The sequence below is a fragment of the Galleria mellonella genome, unplaced genomic scaffold, assembly GCF_026898425.1.
Source record: "Galleria mellonella isolate WM207_F2 unplaced genomic scaffold, CSIRO_AGI_GalMel_v1 utg33, whole genome shotgun sequence".
Taxonomy (NCBI): domain Eukaryota; kingdom Metazoa; phylum Arthropoda; class Insecta; order Lepidoptera; family Pyralidae; genus Galleria; species Galleria mellonella.
Window position 1 is genome coordinate 7485448 of NW_026442079.1, and position 17317 is coordinate 7502764.

A 17317-nucleotide genomic window follows, 5' to 3' on the forward strand; every position below is an offset into this window, starting at 1 on the left:
TGATACTGCATTCATAAGTTTGAATTATGAAATTTGGATCCACAATGAAGTCAATAATTTTTATATTATGTAAGTATTATAGTATTATATAGTATTTATTTATATAAGTATTGATTTTTATAGACATTTACATGCTTAATATTACCTGATTTTCTGGATTCAATATCTAGTCATTTCAGCCGTTACTTATTACATTATTATTTTATAATAAATAATAATGTAATAAGTAATTGGTAATTGAATTAACAGAAATTTTGACCAATATAGAATTGTTTTTTCCATTCTTTAGAAATCTTAAACGAATTAGGTACTACGTACACGAAAGAAAAATAAAACAAATTGTTCCAGTTGTTTCTACGTGATATCTTTACCGACCAACTAAATATGTAGTTATTTTATTGTTAGAAAATATATTATCAAGTAGAAAATAGAGATATACTTTTTAGATTACGTAGATCCTTACTAGTAGTAAGAATGACAGCACTAAACAATTGTTTCACCACTCACCAGAGGGAGATTTTCTACAAAAGTCATTTGCTTGGGCACCTCTGTCCCATTCGTTTTTCTACCGTGAAGCGGTTGTGTTTGCATGGCTGTGTTTTGATTTGAAATGGTTGGCATATAACACATGAGTCCTCAGGAATGGCAACGCATCATCATCAAGGGGGGTATCATGGGTGAAACAGTGTATTATGTTATGTCCATGGTACTACTCATGTCTTTAGGCGAGGGTTACTACTTTCCAACAGGTGGACCGTTAGCTTGTTTGCCATTCTAAATTGCATGAAAAAAAATTTGATATGAATAGTATAAGAAGATAATCTGATGATATTATTAATTATTATTGTATCGAGGAGTAATGATACAGTCAGATGCAAAATAGTCACACAAGTCATTTATAGACTAAGTGGAGTGTAGGATAGCATTACCAGATTGGGTATATTTTCTCAATTCTGTATAACAATTTTTTTTTTCGCGAAATTTTGGAAAAATTAATTTGCAAGAAAAATGTTTGGAAAGAAATAAAATAGGTGTGTAGATATTTGGATATTTTTTTTTTATAGTTTTGGTATGTATAAACCGTATAGCAATATAACGAATAACAATAGCAATTAGTAAATTTGAGGTCATATTTAGTATTAAGGAAGAGAGACAAATTAGAAAAACTATTGAAGTGAGAAGGGAGAAAATGCTATTACTTGATACGATACGACGAACTTATAAACTTTATAATAGAAGGTATGATAGAAGAAAGGAGGGAAATAGGGAGACCAAGGCATAGTTATATCAGGTAAATTAAGGAAAAAGTTAATGTCGTGTCATATGAAGAAGTGAAGAGAAACACTGAAAATTGTAGTAATGTATATATATATATATATATATATATATATATATATATATATATATATATATATATATATATATATATATATATAATTGCACGCCAAAAGAACTTTTTGGTAGAGGTAGGTTTAGTAGTAACCATAATTATGTGACTTCGAAAAAGCGAATCAGTTTAATTTACTTAGGGCCTTTCATTTTAAGATAGGGCATAGGGTCTTTCAAAGTGGGGCATTGCTCTCAATTCCCTCCCTCCCTCTTCTCAACTACGGCTATGTGGTTGGATATTATTCTTTTAAACAAAAATTACAAATCGGATTATGTAACATATTTATATTTCTGAAAATATATTTTATGTTATTTGGTACTTATTTTTATTAAATACTCTTTTTACTTTATGACTAACTTGTAGGTTATGTAATTGTGTTAAAAACTTACGACTAAATAAATATTTCGAATAAAATAAATAAACAAAAATCGTACAGAGTAGCATTATAACATTTATTTTATTTATGAACGCTTACATTTAGTTGAGCTTTTAAAATAATCATCCTCGTTAAAATGTTTACTACATATTCGTGCATTATTCATCAAGTTCCAATTTCATTTTGTAGCTAAAAATAAGATCTATCCATTTCTATTTTTAAAAAATCTTTTTTAAGAAATCTGAAAATAAGTATATAATTTATTTTTTACGTTAAAATGTAACGGAAAAAATAAAATGTTTACAAAAATATTATAGATAATTAAATAATATACCTAGTCGAATGGTGCAACACAGCACCATATCGAACAAATTTTACATAACTAAATTCTTTTGTCGATCTTGTTTATGCAAAAAGTATGCAAACAGCTTATATTTGAATTTGGTAGGGTTATACAGTCAACAAAACCAAGTTGGATATATGGTGATGAATTTGACTGTTCTGCCTATTCAAAAGGCAGATGCATTTTTATATTGCACTATTACATCGGCAATGTCATAAACACAATGAGCAAGACACTATATGAATTATGCATTCCATATGTTCTATTTCGAAATGTTTGATAAAATCAACAGAATATACCAAAGATTTTTATAATCCTGTTAGTGGTTACGCGGTAAAACCGTATAATAGTGAAAACTAATACAAGTTTGTGACCAATGCAAGCGAATGAAATCGTATCAATTTTGAAAAAAAAATTGACAATAGTTATAAATAAAAACAGTATTTGATAGATAATAAGATAAATCAATCAAAATAGTGGGGTAATCAAGTATTAATTATTTCGCTCCTTATATATCTACATATTAGTTATTTCGTTCATTTTCATAAATATGTCTCAAGTATGCTTGTTGATTTTGACCCATGAGAAATTAATATCTCAAGAGTCTTCCTGCTTACTATTATTATTTTTAGTGCGCTATCATTTTATAGGTTTATCCTAGTAGTTATATAATATACAAAACACTTTAATAGTAAATTATCTAGTGAATTGACTAAAACTATATTTTATGTTAGAACCGTTGATATATAATACGAGTTTACCAAATTTTATAGTGATTGGTTAAGTTAAGGCGTGCACTTTTACTTTTATAATACATACATACATATATATATATATATATATATATATATATATATATATAATATTATAAAGAGAAAAGATTTGATTGTTTGTTTATAATAGATAAACTCTAAAACTACATAACCGATTTTAAAAATTCATTTACAAATAAAAAGCTATATTATCAGCGAATAACATAAGTTAGGTATATGTAATATTATATCAAAGTATAAAAAATTTGCCAATTAAAGTCATTATTTGGCGTACGCTGCGAGAGCTGTTTGTAATACATAAAAAATTGTACTACATGTTTATAATACTCATCATTACTCACAAAAAGGCCTGCGTGGCTATATATATCCAACTATTATAACCGATTTTTTGTTTAAAGTCTATCAAAATGACTCTTATTTTGTTTTAGAATCAGAAATTAATAACATTCTTATTATGATATTAATCCTTATTCAATTAAATAGTTTGTAATCAAGTTTATTTATGTACATGTAAACTTTTTTTTTTTAATTATTCGAATTAGACCCTTTATTTTGATGTTACAATGGGTATAATTTTTATAAATAATTTTATAAATAATTAGCTAAAAGTAAAAAACTGCCACGGTGTAAGTAAACAGCCTCACTTTTATTATTTATTAGTGTTATCCAATGTCCAAGTACCAGCTTAAAACACTAATATGTATATCTTTCAATCAATCTACTTGTGCAAGGTTGGGGTAGTCAGTAATAATAAAATAACTAAAAAAATTAAAACGATAATATGGCATTTCTGTTATTCTCTTTAGAAGAGTAGAGAAACTATTTATAATAAAAATTATATAAATCTGATTAATTCATCTGAAATTCGCCGAAAATCTAATAACTCTGAGAGACGGATGTGTTTGCTTTTGAAATGTTGATGCCAAAGACTAAAGTTTATTTAAATTCACGAAATGAACACAATTGTTAAAATTATTACTTTTTCTGGTGATGAAACTAGTCACATTTTTATTTATAAGTTTTTTATATAGAGTTTGCGTTAAATATGAGAGGACAATAAATAATAGGAATCGAGTGATGTTTTTAGCAGCAAGATAATTTTATTAAGATGACAATTCAATAACAGATAGGTATAATAAAAAAACGAACTACCAAGAACTATTTACACTATATCAGTAAGTAAGCTAAAAAAAGTAAACAAGCGTAGAGCCCACGATATGGTTATCGATTAAATTCATAGATACTCTACCAGCAAACAAAACATATAATCTTAGATCATATAATTAAATTTATAATGTGCTTACAGTTGTAACAACTTTAGGATGTCTAAATCAAAACATATTATCACCGGAGGCAGATCCAGAATTTGAAGCTGAAACATTTCAGGGAGTTGGATATCCAAAAATTGGAGATATACCATTGCTTAATCGTAAGGTATTATTATATTAAAACTAGTCTTGAAAATTATATAAAAAAGAGCTATATCTATCCTATCTTTTTCAAGAGATGTGTTGTCAACAATTTTTATTCATCTATATTTTTTTATACCACTGCGGTGACAACAAGCATACGGCCCATCTGATGGTAAGCGGTTACCATAGCCTATGAATACCTGCAATACCATATATATTTTACTAGTTTTCCGTTCCGGCTTTGCACAGGTATACAAATGAAGATGATAAGACCAATTTTTCCCTCTTATTTACTCACTCTTTTATGTCGAGGTCTTTTAACAAAAAATTTTACATTTCCGTACTATTTATCAAATATTTTATTTCATATTAACGTTTTTCTGACAGTTACATGTATAACAAAAAAGAATTGGCCAAATAGGTGCAACCGTTAAGAAGTGACACGGTTATGCAAGTACATACATTCGACAATAGATTTTATTTAATATTTATATTATAATAATATAAATATTATAATAAATGTTTAGATTATAATAATATTTATCAATATTTATAATATTGGTAAGTATTATTAGTAGGCTTAGTTCTTTCCGGCATCAAAATAGCTACTGTTTTGATATTTACCAAATTGTGTCTAAAATTCACACAGTCAATATTTGAAATTAGCAAAATAGTTTATATCCTGGATATTGATGATTTAAATAACAATCTTTACAGGTATTCAAAGGTAGTCGAGTAACAATAAGGGAACACCCTTACATTGTCAGCATTCGCAGGAAATATGCTCACTACTTGACGGGCACCTTACTCACGAGGAACCTTGTCATATCCGTGGCACATCCTTTGCATCTGTGAGTTACCGGAGATTGTCACTTATATATGTCATATTTAACACATATACGATGAATAGTTGTAATCAGCTGCTTTGCCTCCATTAATTAGCATAAAATATATCATGTGCTCATCATTTTGGATTAACATATCTACAGACGGACTATATCGTTATAGTCTATCTTTGTCACCAAAGCGCGTTTAAGCGTGATTGAGTAAAAAACAAATCTTTATAAATTTTCTAATATTATTATATTATATATTCAAGTATTATAAATACTGGTAGGATAGTAGAATTACTGAACGATAATTTTAGCCTGTAAAGGTAATAAAAGCAATGTCAGTAGTGACTTCGAACCAAAAATTATGGGGAATTATTATTATTAAATTTAATGAATCCGGGAAATGTAGATGATAAAAGTTCTAATATAGAGTGTTTTGTTCATCATAACAACAAATGTCTGTCTATTCCAGTAAGTACATATATATACCTAATATTGTAAATATTATTTTTGGCTTCAGAGTACCAGTAACCGAGCTAGGAGTTGTATCTGGACAGAATTATGCGGATCGCGGTACAAACATTATGACGGTACTGTTTGTCATCATCCACGAAAACTTCGATCCCAATACTCTGGCCGCTGATATCGCACTGCTAAGATTATATGAGGATATACCACTTAAGTAAACAAAATAATTATAAGCGCTTTTTTCATTCTTCTGTTTGAGATAATGTAAGAATGTGTTATCATTTCAGATCTTTTTTATAACTAGAATATCGAAGTTAATAGTTTAATTTAAAATATAGATCGATCTGAAGAGTACAAGACTAGGGCATAATCTCCAAAGGCACAAGCATGAACGATATGCATCAAAATATATTCTGTAAGCCGATGATGTAAACATTATCTGTATTGTCTATAGGCAACGGAATTGAAAACGTTTTCTTTTCGAGTCGATGAATAAAAATACGGCTCTTTTGAATTCAGTATTGGTTATCAAATACGGAAAGAAATCTCAAAGATATTGCGATAGGTTTAATAATATTTAATCAACATTGAATCGTTTCAGGATAGCTATAAAAGCTATTATGTTGGTATCACCTTTAACAAAACTGGAAGGATTTCGAGCCTTCGTTACCGGGTGGGGCCGATGTGATCTAACGGTTAATATAATTTTGTCCAATCATTTTACAATTTACCCAATATGTTATGTGTAGTGATCACAAATAGAATATATGTTTTTGTTAATTAAAATTGAAACATGGAATAGTATTACATTCCAATATTGAATTTAGAGGTTCTATTTAGAAATGATATCGTTCTCAATAAATTGTATATGAATCGTTTGAATTTCATGTTCGCATTCAATATTATTTCCTAGAAGAGATTCTTTGAGTGATTGTCGATCTCTGTAAGTAGGTATGAGATACTGGTATGCTATACGGATACGTAGTATATGTCGTTTGAAATCCCATGGGCACCGTAAAGTTAACGTATAAGTATAAAAATGGTCTATTCTTTTTCTTGAGATACTCAAAATTTTATGGCATGGACTGATAACTATTTTTAGAAGGCAAAGATTCTTCAGAAAATACTCTTAATATAATTTAATTTTTATTATACAGAACTTTTTATATTTAATTATTTGAAAGAAATATAAATATTTATATTTGTGTAGGGGTACCTACTCATACAATCGTGATTCGAGAGGCGCTAATGGACGTCACACTATAATTTGTGACGTTCATCTCTTTGGCATTCATGTATTCCTGTCTTCTCTATTATGCACCAAACAAATCCTATTAAAGTTCTCACCTATTAGCGACGTGTGGATTGACAGTCTCAGAGAAAGACCATATAGTAGGGAACTATAAGACTGGCTACGTTAGCAAAACTTTCAAACAAAATTAAACATTTACCTCAATTATTACTTATATACAATTGGCTCCGTAATACATTAAAACGTTAATCACGTGCCTAATGAGATTCTTATAAAGTAATTGCTGAAATTTTAACGTTTAATGAGAAGTAAATTCGGAAATTTCAAAATTAAAATGTGATGTGAATATTTAATTTGAACGGCTATTCTTTTATTTATTTATTATATTCTCTGAACAGCGCTTTAGTGTAAATGTAAAAGTATTTAATAATTTAAAAGTACGTACATTTCAGAAATAATAATTGTCTTTTGAAGGTTGTAACTTTGAACCTGACTGACACTAATAGCTGTGTTTCAATTCAAATTATCTAGTTACTAATTTTCCGATGACGGTAAAGACCTTTGATAACACCAATTTAATTATAGTGATAGCGTCGGACGCTTTGAATCTAATAAGCAATGTGGATATATCGAGTATTATATTCATAAACACTGTATTAGGCGAAAAATGCCTCCAACTACTTTATCAGGGATTATCAGAGGATATTTATTTATTGTATTTAATTTTTATTACAGGGAAGAGAGCTGTGTTTGCCACGGTCGAGCATATATTTCCCGGACGAGAAGTTAGATCCAATGTTGAGGACAGTAAACTTCATGGTATCGTCGACGAAAGTACATTGCGACACATACGAACGTGTAAGCGATTTACATATTGTTCCCAAACTATTCCTTAGAGACCGACTTTGCGTCGTACGCTATCCACCCAAATAGGTTGTCAAGATTGTTGGTATCACAATCACGTTGAACAATTTCGATTAAGCATGTTTAAAAGGGATGTTACACATATTCCAATAACTCGTATGTTACTTTTGAGAACTATCGTGGGCACTATAAGAAATTAGCATCTTCTTATTACGTTCCTTATATATATATCTGAGTAAGTAGTTAGTTACTAAGAAAATATTTCTCAAAATTCTCATGTTAACGAAAAAGAAGTGTATATATATATTGTGAGGTTGCATGTCGTAGAAATGAAATAAAAACTGATGAATTCATGAGGAACATTTTTATTTTTTATCCATGTTTTTTACCTCTAAGTATGTATTCTTTTATCGGTTGGTATTTACTATAAGTTTAAATATACCCATAGAATTAATATAACGTACTTTATAATCCAAGAATATAGTTAATAACTTTCAACTTTGGTAACAGTACTAAAGACTAATATTTATATTATTATGTATTTAATATTTAACTAGTAGTAATTGTACTTATAACTTAGTTGACGTTGTAGGTACAACTACCTTGGTGTAAGAGATTTAATAGGAGGTGACTGCCTAAATGTTACGACTGAATTATAGGGCTGTCTTTTTCTTGATTCTGTCATCATTACCTTGTCTTTATTCTGTATTGTTCGGGATCGGCGGAGTATATATAATTCTTCTTACAATTTTCCTTTCTGTTTGTCCTGCATTGATAAATATAACATTGTTTATGATAGAAATACCTAGAACTGTGGTTAATGAACTCCTTTATAACAATTCCTTTATATTTTAGAAGATAAAATAGCTATTATAAAGGATCTATTCCTCTTATTTATTATTACTTTACTTAAATGTATTTTCATACAAATAAATATCCTATACTTATAGTCATACACTATAAGTACAGGATATTCACTCAAAAATGAATGAGTTAGTAATAGGATTAATTATTGTTCCCTTTTAAAGATTACATAATATACGACAAAGAAAAGGTTTCTTACAACAATAATAAATAATTTTTGTTTTGTTAGGGTATTTAATAATTTTTGTTTTGATGGTTTCCAGGGGGAACCACGTGGAGGTCGACCTAATAGGGCATATTGCTAGCAATGGGGCTGTCAAACTCCATTGTTAACAATCCCTTTCCCCCCAGTAAATTAGGTTAGGTTAGGTTAGGACTTTTTAAGAGTTTTAACTAACCATTCAAAACTACTTTTGACGGAATCACTTAGTCAAAAGTACTTTTAAATGATTTTGCTAGTCAATAGTACTTTTGACTGGTTTAGAGTTTTGACTGCCACATATATATAAAAATGAATTGCTGTTCGTTAGTCTCGCAAAAACACAAAAAACAGCTTGATTGATTTCAATATTTCTTTTTTGTTGGTACACGGGTGCTTTAAAAAAATCTGAAAAATCCTAAAGTTCAACTAAAAAATCGGAAATGAAAAATAGATAATTTTGTACGGAAATCGCTGCTTCGGTTATTTTTAATAGATGGCGTTGTAAGTTGTAAGTAATAAGAAGCTCACTGGGTCATCTAGTAATTTATATTTTATTAGCGGCCTCCTACAGCTTTCGTTGTGTAAATTAGGTCAAATATGTATTACATGTTAGCCCTTAATAATCTGTAAGTGTTAAATTGAATTCAAATTCGTTTATGCGTGATTGAGTAACAAACTTCTTTATACATTTTCATATTTGTAATATTAGAAGTATTTCTTATCTATACAATTTATATGTTAATAGCATCAAACATATATTCGGCAAGGCATGCTGTGCCTGGGACAATCTCGGCGCGAGGATCCCATGTGCCCTTGCTTAGCAGTGCCGGGCGCTCCGCTCGTCGTGAACTCTCGCTTGGCAGGTCTACAGTCTTGGGGATTTGGATGCGGTTATAAACACGACCTGCCTCTCGTCTATACTGACATACGATATTACTTATCGTTAGTATTTTATATAAATAAACGCAAATTTTGTTTGTAAAATTATAAAACCTATCTTAATGAAGTAGATATTAATGGTTTTTTTTAACTAAATTCTAATTTGAAAAATATTGTAATAGTAAAAAACAGGTTTGAAAAGGTTTTATTTTGTATCAGCCAGCGGGTTAGTCGGTAAGAGGATACCGGAGGTATACCCGAGAGATAGTATTCATGAAATTGAACAAAATTCCCTAAGGAAAGTTATCGATATACCTATAAATATAATTTTTGTACAAACCGCGAAAGTGTTTTCGACTATATATATCCCTTGGGGAAAGTTGTTTGTTTTTAAGCAAACTATAATGGAGGAGGTTCTTAATTCGACTATATTTATTGTATGTTAATAATTATTCTGAATCTATTTTAGTTTATTTTGAAATCAATACGGTTTACTTCCTTTTTACTATTTTTTCACAATTTAAACCTTTATTTTATTTGTCATAAAATCTTAAATTTATTATAGACATATACTACGTTGACATTATAAAGACAGAATTACCGTCATAATTGGGACGTTCCGTGTATTAATTAATGTATCATGTAACAACGTCTCCTATTTTACGTGTCAAGTGCTATACCCTACTTAGTATTACAAACCACACACATTTAATTAAAAAAATATATTTATTTATTTATATTTTATTGTACATAAAGATTATATTGTTATAATTTATTCTGAATAAAGAAGAAGTCTCTTTCTGAAAATTTACAATGGAAGTGGAGAGCACTTATTTATCACCAGCGAGTAGCATGTATGGTTAATAAAAAACATTATAAGGGTTCCTTTCTACTTTTTTCGTACGGAACTCTAAAAAAATAATGTAATAACATTATCTCCAATATCATTACCTAATTATATACTAATTTATATTCAATTTACAATTGTATATAACATATATATATAATTTATATATAACAATTTAATTTGACTACTCGAATATACTCGTATATGAAATAATCATAAAATCTTTTTTCATAGATGGTTACTAACCAATATTCCAATTCTACGGAAAATAACCAGATCAGATTTGACTCCATTTTTTGAAGCTACTAAAGGTTATATTTTCATACAGTGGTTGGAACAAGCGAGGTACTCGAAAACGTTAAACTTCGAATTGACCCATAATGATTTGCAACCCCGGGAAATCGATAAGTTACTTGCGAACATGAAAGGTACAATTTTCGAGATCAGAGACTTCATAAACAATGGTACATTTCGTGAATCAAAACAGAAAATGTACATGTTGCTTAGGAACTCCTCTGAAAGGATCAGGAGAATAGAAACACTGAAATTGACTACAAACGTCGCTGAACCGTTTATTAGTAACAATACACTGAACAAAATTGGACTGTATTTGAATCACGGCTTATTGGGCGATGTACACGACAACAATCCCGATTCAAGTACTGCTTTCGACGATTATGAATAATAATTATTATAGTATAAATATAATAAAATATGTAAAATATAATTACAAGTGTTTTATCGCACTACCTTACTCGATAGTGTATTATTATTCAATAAGTATCTATTGTTTCGAATAATAAATATGCTACCTATCAGAGCCTAGATTTTACAATCGTCGCTACGTCGCGTCGTTCAAACGTTGTATGAGTATTTCACAATAACGAGGTATGTGGATATAATATTACATTATAGTAGCTGTATTCCACAGTTTCATTCACCTGAATCAGTATATAACGTATAATATCTTCCAAGTTAGGATAGCTTTGGTTAGTTATCCTAGATTACTTTATATACCTATCCGTGAGTATTCATATAAATCATTTCAATAGTTTTTTTGTGAAATAATAACAAATATCCATCCATCCAAGCATCCTTACAAACTTTTATGTTTATAGTAGTAGTAGAATTTTTTTATAACACAGGACAAACGAGCATGCGGCCCACCTGATGGTAAATGACTACCACTGCCCATGATCACCCGCAACACCAGAGGTATTGCAAAAGTGCTGTCGGCCTTTAAAAAAGGAATATGCTCTATTGTTGAAGGTTACGATTTCGTATCGCTTCGGAAATACTGCTGCTGGAAGTTGATTCCAATAAGTGGTTGTTCGTGGAAAAAAGCATTGAAACGCACGGCGCAGGATTATAAATAATATAACAAAACATATAGGTATTGTTGTGTTTGTGGGTTTCTATATTGGGTGTAGTATTTAAATGCTATTATTATAAACAACAGATTTATTATATGTAATTAATTTTGTAAAAGCAAGCGATAGCAGACAGCGCAAATCTGACAGAACATTTTGACATTTCGTGTTGAGGTGCGTTCCGAGCGTACGTAACACTCCCCCACGTTGTAACTTAAAGGTTCAATCTGTTTGTAGGTTTTCTGATTCTCGTACTTCGGCGAAGCACAACTGGTTGCTCGACACCACTCGGAGATGCCGGCGTAGCTACTGGTGCGAGCTGTGGCTGTGTCACATTCTCTGTAATAGAACCTGGAACAAATAAAGATTTTCTTTTCGAAACAGGCTTATTATTCTCCGTTCCTGTTTCATGGCAGGGTGAAGTTTCCAGTACAGGTGAGTCAGGTAAGTATTCTCTCCCATCAGGTGTATAATTCAATCTTCTTTCTTTTTCAGGTGATGATACAGATGTCGCAGCTGGCGTGGCTATCAACTTAGGTAAGTAAGGTAAGTATGTAACATCATTTCCTTGAGTACACATAGTTCTTCTTATCTGATCTATATTTGCCTTGTATGTATTTTTCCATCCACTTCCACATTGTAGTGTAGTTTTCCTTTCTTTTGTATTACTTTCCCAATTTTCCATTTATTACTGTCATAGAATCTAATCTGCACTCTGTCTCCTTCTCTATATATTTTATTAAATCCTTCTGTATTTTGTTTCATATTCATTTCTGTAGTTAGATCTCTTTTTACTAAGTCTATTTTTGTTCTATATAACCTTTTAAACATCATTTCCGCTGGACTTAATCCTGTAGTATTATTAGGAGTTTTTCTGTACATCATTAAAAATCTTGATAACTTTTCCATTAATGTGCCTTTCTCATGGATCATGCTTTTAATTTTATTTTTAAAAGTTTGTACATATCTTTCAGCCTGTCCATTTGTAGATGGATGAAACGGTGCTGTAAACTTGGACTGAATTCCATTTTCTTTCAGAAATGTCATCATTTCTTCTGAACGGAACTGTCTTCCATTATCTGATACTATAGTTATAGGTAGTCCAAATGTAGTAAATAAGTTTTTTAATATTTTAATAGTAGCTGTAGTTGTTATGTATGTAGTAGGTATTATTTCTAGCCATTTGGTGTATGCATCCACAACAATCAGAAAATATTGATCAAAAAATGGTCCTGCATAATCAATGTGAATTCTACTCCATGGTTCTTTTGGGTATTCCCAACTGTGTATAGGTATTTTTGTAGGATTTTTCTGTAATAAACAACATGGTTTACATTCATTTACCATTCTTTCTATATCTGCATCTATATTTTTCCACCAGACATAGCTTCTTGCTAGTGCCTTCATTTTTACAATACCAGTATGAGCTGTATGTAATTCTTGTAGAATTGCAGGTTGTAATTGTTTTGGAATGACTATTCTTATTCCATAGAAAATGCAGTTACTTTGTATAGAAAATTCATGTAGTCCTTTTGTATAATTTGTACCTGATTGAATATCCTGATATAATTTCTGTAATTCTAAATCTTTAGCTGTAGCTTCTTTAATTTTCTGGAATGTAACTGGTAGTACTGTAAGTTGATTCAAGTAGAATACATCATCATCTGTTAGTTGGTTATATTTTACTGTAGGGTGTTCTAACCTTGAGAAATAATCTGCATTTGCATGTTCCATAGATTTCCGTACTTTTATATTGTAGTCAAATCCAGCAAGAAAATTTGCATAGTGTAATAGTCTTACAGCGGTAGTTGTAGGCATAGGCTTTTCCGGATGAAGTATTCTTGCTAGTGGTTGATTGTCAATTATTAATGTAATCTTGCGTCCATAGCAATAATGAAAGAACTTTTTCAAACCCCATATCAATGCTGCTGCTTCTTTATCCAGCTGGCTGTAGCCTTTTTCTGCACTGGTAAGTGATCTCGATGCAAATGCTATCGGTCTCTCCTTATTATCTGGCATAATGTGTGACAACACTGCACCAAATCCAACAGGTGATGCATCAGTAGCTAATGTAATTGGTAAGTGTGTATGAAAGGGTGTAAGTACCTTTTCGCTACATATTTCCTTCTTTAATTCTTGAAATGAAGTTTCACATTCTTTTGACCATATAAATTTTATATTTTTCTGTAGAAGTGTATATAGAGGATTTAGTTTTGAAGCTAGATTAGGAATGAATTGTTGGTAATAATTAACCATTCCCAGAAATGTTCTTAATGTAGATACATCAGTGGGACGTGGACTATTCTTAATATCATTTACTTTTTCTTCAGTAGGATGCAAGCCGTTCTCATTTATTTTATGTCCCAAGTATGTAATAGATTTCTTCAAGAATTGGCATTTATTTTTATTTAAATGTAGTCCACACTCTTTTAACTTTTGAAAGATAGTTTGTATTCTTTTTAATAATTCTATGTATGTCTGTCCTTGAATAGCTATATCATCGAAGAAACAGGCTGTACCTGGTAGTCCCTGGAGGGTCTGATCCATGTATCTTTGCCATTGATTTGGAGCGACTTTGACACCAAACATTAGTCTATTGACTTTAAATGTACCTTTGCATGTACTGATGGCTTGCATTTCAGCTGTGGCTGGGTCAGTTTTCATGTGTAAATATGCCTGATTTATATCCAAGGTACAGAAATATCTACCACCACTTAGTTTGGAGAAAACTTCTTCCACTCTTGGGATTGGGTACTTATCATCAAGTAAATTTTTATTTAATGTGGCTCTGTAATCAGCACACAACCGTACACTGCCATTCTGCTTCACGACTGGTACTACAGGCGTTCCCCATTGTGAATATGTAACTTTCTCTAATATCCCAGCCTTCTCTAATCGATCAATTTCGTTTTCAACTTTTTCTTTTAGTGCAAACGGTACTGGTCTTGCCTTGATGAAAATTGGTGTAACATTTTCTTTTAAACTGAATTTCACTGTGTAGTTCCTTATTTCTCCAATTTCTTCTGAAAATATCTCTCTATATTGATCTATTAATTTTTCTAAATTTTTCTTGTATTGTTCTTCAGTTATATCATTTCTCCCTATCTCTATTTTATTTATTTCCAAACGTACTCCTAATTTTCTTAACCATTCTCTTCCCACTACTGGGTCGACTTTCCTATTAAGAACAAATAATCTTCCTGTAATTTTCTTATTTTTGTATTGTATTTTTATGTTACAAATTCCTATTGGGTTTATAATTTCACCAGTATAAGTTCTCAATTTTATTTTTGAATTTTCAAGTTTTAAATCACTGAAATATTTATTATAATATTCTGTAGAACAGGTGGTGACTGCGGCTCCTGTATCCAATTCCCATATATGTCTCTCTTTGCTATGTAATTGTAATGTAATTTTAAACTTTTCATCCTTTTCGCTGTTTTCTATTTTATGTATTTCATAAATTTCATCTTGACTTGAATATTCTTCATCTTCAATTGTTGTAATTTGTTTTTGCGACTTAAAGCAAACTGATTGGATGTGTCCTTTTCGGTTGCACTTTTTACAATATAATTTATTCTTCAAGTAACATTTATTTGCCTTGTGGTTTGATTTTCCACATCTATAACAGCTGCCTTTCTTACCTGTATTTTTGTAAATTTTTGGTATAGGTTTTTGTGAAATTTTATTAATATTGGGCATATGAACATCTGGCCCCATTTGTTGGGTTTCACTTTTGGATGTTTCGATTGCCATTGCAATCCTTATTATTTCATCAAATGATGTTTGTGATGATTCTTGTAATAACCTTTCTTTAATTTCTGAACTGCGAAGACCTCGTATGAATTGTACACGTAAATGTGTATCAAATGTTGTAGATTTACATGAATTGCAGATAAAATTGCATTTTCCTCCTATTTCCTTTAGTCCCGCTACGTAGTTAGCGATAGATTCATTTTCATTTTGAATCCTTAAACAGAATTTGTGTTGTTGAGCAACTTCTCCTGGTTCTGGCGCAATATGGTTCTTTAATATCTCAACAAGTTGTTCATATGTTTTATTTTCCAGTGTATCTGGAGCAGTAATATTTTTGAGGACTTGGTAATATTTAGCACCAATACAATTTAAGAAGATTTGCAACTTTGTAACAGGGCTTGTAACCCCTTTAAGATTAATATAATTGTTCAATCTTTGTATGTATGATCCAAAAGATTCGTGGAGTTCGTCATAAGGTTGTAAAACAATACCACTTACTGTGTTATTACTTGTAGTTTGCTGTTGCTGCATAAACATGGTTTGCATCTGTGCTTGTTGGTTCTGCACCGTACGTAGTGTCTCGGCGAGTGACGCCATAAGTTGCGTAAATTGTACTTCCATTGTAATGGATACAGGAATTTGTGAAGCGGGCTATCATCACAGGGAAAGGAGCCCCTGGATTGGAAGGAAGGGTATGTATGTAGGAACAATTGGGTTATTGAACACGTGGCTGTCCCGCCATTTCACTTTAGGTCTACCGATTAATGCTGCTGTACCAGTTAATCTTCGATCCTCGTCGCCAGTCTGTTGTGTTTGTGGGTTTCTATATTGGGTATAGTATTTAAATGCTATTATTATAAACAACAGATTTATTATATGTAATTAATTTTGTAAAAGCAAGCGATAGCAGACAGCGCAAATCTGACAGAACATTTTGACATTTCGTGTTGAGGTGCGTTCCGAGCGTACGTAACAGGTATTATTGTCTATCTCTCCCATTTGTGCTGGGCCAACCCTCATTAGATAACAGACGATGTTATCGTTCTCAATGTGCAGATTATCGAGCAAAGGTAATTAAAGAGAGTTAATCAATACAATTATTTAGTAGAGAAAGCCTATCTTTGGATGATAGAGGTAATAATAATTATATTAGAGGGAGACTGTAGGAATGTCGTTTGTTTCGGTACCTCTGTCCCATTCGTGTTTCTACTGTGATGCAGTTGTATTTGCGTGGCTATTTTTCGGTTTAAAGGGTTTGATATGGCAGTCAATTTACTGGGTACAGAAGAATTACACCTTAGCCTTCAGGAATGGCAACGGAAGGAGGATATCATGGGCGAAACAGTATACTCTGTTATGCCCATGGTACTGCTCATGTCTATAGGCGACGGTTACCACTTATACATCTAAACACTCATAACAATTTTGAAGCATATGTTTTTGGCTAATATATGTGTATTTTGTAGCTTATAATCATTTTGTGCCTTTAAAATATCAGATTTAATATTTTATTTTTATTATATGTATGTATATTAAGGTATTAAATACTACAATGGAAATTATAAACACATGGAAGTTATATTAAGCATTTACGAGTAACGAGAACTTGACCCTACGCCCTTTTGCAAACTCTATTGTAATGGAATAAGACATACAGAACCTATATAAATAAGTGCAAATGAGCGTCA

The 17317-nt window shown here is 30.9% G+C and overlaps 2 protein-coding genes across 2 annotated transcripts; one reads left to right on the forward strand and one right to left on the reverse strand.

Moving 5' to 3' along the window:
• On the forward strand, window positions 1-11188 carry LOC113518174 (trypsin delta-like). The gene is made up of 8 exons (XM_031911333.2): window positions 1-69; window positions 4189-4316; window positions 5012-5145; window positions 5648-5809; window positions 6197-6290; window positions 7583-7705; window positions 9523-9719; window positions 10738-11188. Exons 1-8 carry the CDS (start codon window positions 27-29, stop codon window positions 11186-11188), a joined length of 1332 nt encoding a protein of 443 aa, XP_031767193.2. The 5' UTR covers window positions 1-26.
• Window positions 11189-11977: 789 nt separating this feature from the next.
• On the reverse strand, window positions 11978-16250 carry LOC128201066 (uncharacterized protein K02A2.6-like). Its single transcript, XM_052896666.1, has 3 exons — window positions 15682-16250; window positions 12694-15051; window positions 11978-12224 (listed from the first exon to the last, which is right to left on the reverse strand). Exons 1-3 carry the CDS (start codon window positions 16248-16250, stop codon window positions 11978-11980), a joined length of 3174 nt encoding a protein of 1057 aa, XP_052752626.1.
• Between the last annotated feature and the right edge of the window lie 1067 nt (window positions 16251-17317).